This window comes from Alosa sapidissima, chromosome 5 (assembly GCF_018492685.1).
Source record: "Alosa sapidissima isolate fAloSap1 chromosome 5, fAloSap1.pri, whole genome shotgun sequence".
NCBI classification, from domain to species: Eukaryota; Metazoa; Chordata; class Actinopteri; order Clupeiformes; family Clupeidae; genus Alosa; species Alosa sapidissima.
Window position 1 is genome coordinate 29124863 of NC_055961.1, and position 5956 is coordinate 29130818.

Consider the following 5956-nt stretch of genomic DNA (forward strand, 5'->3'; position numbering starts at 1 on the left):
TGAGGGAAATTTGGTCTCTGCATTTAACCCAATCGGTGAATTAGTGAAACACAAACAGTACACAGTGAACACACAGTGAGGTGAAGCACACACTAATCCCGGCGCAGTGAGCTGCCTGCTACAATGGCGGCGCTCGGGGAGCAGTGAGGGGTTAGGTGCCTTGCTCAAGGGCACTTTAGCAGCGGCCCACTGCTCGAACCGGCAACCCTACGGTTACAGGTCCAGAGTGCTAACCAGTGGGCCACGGCTGCCCACAAATTTGTTTGATTGCCCATTTATTTGTTTGATTGACAAGGGTTTATGGGTTCACCAGGTTTTGAGTGATCTAGAAGCTAAAATAACTGTATTTACTCCTTATTTGGTCATTGCCAAAAAGAAAACCTTACATCAGAGAGGGTTAAAGCGGAGCTAGTAATCAAGGATCTTTGCTTACATGGGTGTTCACAGACATGATGCTGTCTGTTATGGCATTCACTTTTGATGTTACCAGACTTATCAGCAACGTTTGTAACAGTTAACCATCTCTGTGTTGTTTGAATGTTTTCCTCGAAAACACTCATCATACTGTGTCTTGGTGAGGTCCAGTGTCAAAATAATATGACCTTATTACTGTTAACAATATCCCTCTCAACCACTTCTTTTAATTGCTGTAGCCAACTTATTTATTTTTCTGGAATTCCCAGAATTCACCTCTAGTGTTTATTTGAAATAGGCTTGTATGTGTGATCAGTGTTCACCTCAAAAAGTGCAACAGGACCAATCCATCTGGAGTTAATTTACAAGGAAAAGGCAAGAAAACATGCACAAAAGTCAGTGTCTCCATGGTCATAATAACAAACAGGCCTGTTTGTCAACATGTTTGTGAACCGGACATCACTTGACCTCTGAATCAAGCAGGGCATGAGAGTCATATGTTCCAAACCTTGCAAACTGGACCTCCCCCATTACTCCCCTGCATCTTTGCACCACTAGAGAGCACCTTCGCATCCAGTGAGTTCATCAGGGTTTGGCACAGAGACAGATTTTATGGCAAGGATTGCAACAAAACGGAATAGATAAAAATAAACATGCTAATGTTTGATGATGATTTAAAGGAGAATTCCGGTGTGATATTGACCTAAAGTGTATTGAAACATGATACCGAGTGTGAACGTATGTCTCATAGCCCATCTCGACTTGTCCCCTGCACTCAAAAATCTGGCGCTAGTTAGCCGATGCTACCAACAACTTTTTCAGTAGTGGTGCTTCGGCATCGGGCTAGCCATGCAAATAAATCACTGTTTTACACCCATTTACGAGGCTCAATGTATCTGCACACTTCATTGGTAGACTTCCTAGGGCCCTGACATTTAAAACGAGACAATGAGAACTTTGAAAAAGCACTGGTAGTTTACTTACAAGACGATTTATACAGACAGTATCTTCACGAAGTTTAACGTTTGCAGCCATCTTGAATTTAGTCACGATAAGTCGAGCAACGAGTAAGAATGAACAGGTATGATAAGGGATCAGATTCCAAAAATAATTCAGTGGAAATGCATGGATTCCAGTTTCTTCCAGTAGCAGCAACAGCGCTGTTGCATTGCGACATGTTCCCTCGTTCGTTTGGAATCTCTGATTGACCACCTGTTCGAGGGATTTGCGACAGCCTTTCCCAGCTGTTTAACATGTTTGTAGCATATCACAACAGAATTATTTTTAAAAACGGAGGGGATATAGGAGCAGAAGGATGGTTCGTGTGTTTTCTTCCTACACCTCACGGTAAGCTATTTTGTTGCTCTGATTGGTTAGGTCTATCCAATTGAGTGCAGAGGCATTCCCCCCCTGTATCGGTGTTTGTTGTCCATGCATCATCACAAGGGGCAGCCGTGGCCTACTGGTTAGCGCTTCGGACTTAACCGGAGGGTTGCCGGTTCGAACCCCGACCAATAGGCACGGCTGAAGTGCCCTTGAGCAAGGCACCTAACCCCTCACTGCTCCCCGAGCGCCGCTGTTGTTGCAGGCAGCTCACTGCGCCGAGATTAGTGTGTGCTTCACCTCACTGTGTGCTGAGTGTGTTTCACTAATTCACGGATTGGGATAAATGCAGAGACCAAATTTCCCTCACAGGATCAAAAGAGTGTGTATATATATATATATAAGTAGTAGGCAGTTAGCAGTCTTTTGATCATATTCACTGAAACCGACACTATGCTAACCGTCAGAACAACATAAATCAGCCGGTTTTAGAAAAAAACCCCGCACTTCTACCTCCACCTATAGCCTGTTATTTGTTTAGCAAAAATCCACAGCTCCCGGTTCTTCTGGTCCAATCAGAGCAGGGCTGTGTGATATCTGACTGTCAGACACTGTCTGGCGCAGTCTGGTGCGCACTGACGAGCACAAACTCCCCTCAATCTGTCAAACGTGCCAACTGCAGCTTTAATCACTTATTGTTTAACTGTAATGTATAGAAGTAGAATTATAAGTGGGTGGAAAAACTGCTATGCAAAGGAAAGCAGTTAAGTTATATTAAGTTAAGTACGCCCTAATATACTGTATGTTTCTCAGTGATGTTAAAAGGGGGAGGGGGGCGCAAAACTTAATCTCGCCTAGGGCAACCAAAGGGCTAGAACCGGCCCTGATTTAAAGCATACACTTTGACTCCATACTGTAATAACATCATCTCTTAACATGTACATCAGCTAGTCAGATTATGATTTATGATGTATTTCCTAGATTGACAGGAAATCTCAAAACAGTGAGGGTGGCTAATTCAATCATTGCCATTCATTTTCCGTGGAAATTGTGGTTGATATGTTAACAGATTTAAAGTATACTTACACTTTGAATTTCGATCTCCAGGGTCTTAACATGTAAACCGCTAGTCTAAGTCATGGTGTATACATTTCAAGAGAGTGTCTGGTCATCTGAAAGTAGCAAACTGAACCAAAGCAATGGCCATGTTTGACTTCTTGCCATGCTGCGCAGATCTGGCTGAACTTTATGCATGTTTCCATTGCAATGTTGTCGCTAGATCTGCACATACAAAGTTATTACATAGGGGTTGTGTGCTTGTGTTCACACAGTTCATCCCAAGCTCCTATCCTTAAAGAAGAGCCATGTGTAACAGCTTTTCCATTCTCTCCAGTGCTGACTGGTCCAGTTTGGCAGGAGGGATATTGTATTGTGTTTGTGACAGGCCTTTTCCTTCGTACAACCATTTTCCCAGCGGATGGTGTGCTGACAGCGTACTGACAAAATATATATAGTGATATAACATGAATGCTTACTTTTGGCCTACATCCCTCCACCCAAGATAATTGTTGGACCTTTTATAGGGAAGAATTTGGGCACCCCTGATTTATACACTTTCTGTCTAACAAATGCTGGTAATTTTAACAATTGTGTCAGTTCAGCTATTTCACATCAGAATTTACATTGAGGTAAGAGGAACCTGGATGAAGTATTGCAAGGGTGATGATTTGCTTGGTTGAGACTTTAAACCATGGGTAAAATAAAGCATATATTATTGGGTTCATGCAGGAGTTGAGATACATAATCCATAGAAGACAGTTAAATAGATAAGGTAATGAGTCAGGGCCGTATGCAAAAATGCTTAAATTATATGGCATATAGCAGAGCAAATAAACTGTAACGAGTACCCCTATTGTTTTTTCAGCTTTACGGCTGGATTTCTTACTTGTTATTGTGTCCTTGTTACCAGCCCTTTCTCTTTCTGTAACAGAGTTAATCACCTTTGTATGATACTTAGCTGTACACAATATTTTCATGTTTAAAATTATAACCGTGGAACAAGGCACAATGAATGACACAAAAACATCACCAACAATCCATGAGAAACTGATTGTGAGCAGACACTCTCCGTGACATGTCCTGTGAGGCTCCATTTGAGTTAGGTGGTCATAAAGCAAGAAGAACATATAAAGTAGACAAATACACCAGCCTAGAACAACAATTATAACTACTTTGTTGTGTGTGACCTTCAATGAGTACCTTAAAGGATCACTGACTGCAATGAAACGATCAATGGAAATTAATACAAGGCTCCACAGAGATCCTGAAAGAGCCACAGAATAAATGAAATGGAATATGTTACACAGCATGTCCCCAAAATACCAGCATGTTTCAATTAATTGTGACCCTTCCACAGGCATGACAGTCAGTCCGATAAAGAAATCTGCCACAGCAAGAGAGAGGATGAGCAGGTTGGTTGGAGTGTGAAGCTGCTTGAAGTGAAAAATCGAGATGATCACCAGCAAGTTTAGAAACACGGTAGACACAGATATTGATGACAAAAATATGTACATGATGATGTATAGTGCCTGTGGCCTGACAAACTTTGTACATGAAGAGTTCAGGGCTGGATAGCAGCGATCAGCTCTCCAGGGGTCTTCCATTACCGTGACTGGTTGTCCTGACGATAATATTGTCCCAGCTTGGCAGCACACCCAACTTTTCTACAGACTACTCCAGATACTGACCTTTTATTTATATGTTGGTGAAACAATGGCAGCTGTGAAAAACAGATCCTCATGTGGATTGCTATCTATTAATAACAAAGTCTGGCCCACCCATAATGATCAAACGTATAATGGGATGTCATTGAAGTTCCTGTAGGTGCAATGGCCAAATACTTTAGTCCATATAGTGCACATAATACTAATATGTAAGGTGTTTTATTGCATGTGAGCATTTACTTTCATACCAACTTCCTAGTTTGGCATTATTGAGATATGTTGAGCATACCAAGAATCTCCCAAACACCCAATTATCCATTTTTCTATCCAACATTACATTACACAAATACAAAATCAGGATACAACTCTAAATTAAATCTTAAATATGCATTTATTTGACTTGCAAAAAAAAGATTAGAAAATTGAATATAATTTTCCAATTTCAATAGAAAATTGGAGCGGACCTTTTGACTGCCTCTTCTCTTTTCGAGATACAGAATATAGGAGTTCGTAGTATATAGGAGATCATACCAACTTCCTAAATTGTTGGTCAATGACACCAAAACACCGGGGCACATGAAACTTAATGGGTATGTAGCCCCACTAGACTTTTTTCAGGAAATAAGCGTTTGGCAAACATGCACACACAGAATCACACACTCCTGCCCAATATTTAAATCAATCCGACTGCAACTCGAAACACGAATATTACCGTATTTTCTGGACTATAAGTCAGACTTTATTTCATAGTTTAAGCTGTTCCTGCAGGTGTGACTTAAAATTATATATATTTTGATATATAACATGTTTTTTAAATGTTAGTCAGTATGAATTGACATGAATTCTACATGAAACATTACCGTCTACAGCCGCGAGAGGGCGCTCTAGGCTTGTGGAATGAGATCGGTAGCTTGGTGAACTTGCGACAGGTCAGACATTGTTTCGTACTTAATGGCGGCCTTACATTGTACGATTTTGGTCTGTTTTCACAGTCGGCGACTAAATTTCCACAGTCGGACAGAAATCATAGGAGTTGCCAGGGATGGATTACTGCACGGGCCTACCGGGCCCAGGCCCAAGGGGTCAGGGGGCCCTGAAGTCCTAGCCTTTGCATGGAATCATTGCCTCAATATCAACAAATCAGGATGTAGACTATGAATCTGATTGAATTTAGTATTGGCCATCCCCAAAATGCACCAGAATACAGGAAATCACATCAAACAAATTAAAAATTTTCTGGGGGAGGACCCCCCAAACCCTCCCACATATACAACAATAAGTGGGGGGCCCTTAATACATCTGGGCCCAGGGGCCCGAAAGTTCATAATCCGCCCATGGGAGTTGTACTGGAATCGCGGCGCGCTCCCGTCAACTAGATCGTTAAAGGCACACTATGCAGGTTTTTTTTAGCTTAATATGCAAGTTTTTAAGCTTAATTTACCTTCATTTAACAGCTTCAGAATCATTGGGATGGTTATATGACTTTTTTCGGGTTG

At 41.5% G+C, this 5956-nt stretch overlaps 1 protein-coding gene across 1 annotated transcript; it reads right to left on the minus strand.

Annotated features, from left to right (window-relative positions):
- Window positions 1–3398: 3398 nt before the first annotated feature.
- LOC121709771 (trace amine-associated receptor 13c-like) lies at window positions 3399–4400 on the minus strand. The gene has a single exon (XM_042093373.1). The coding sequence runs from the start codon at window positions 4398–4400 to the stop codon at window positions 3399–3401; it is 1002 nt and encodes a 333-aa protein (XP_041949307.1).
- Between the last annotated feature and the right edge of the window lie 1556 nt (window positions 4401–5956).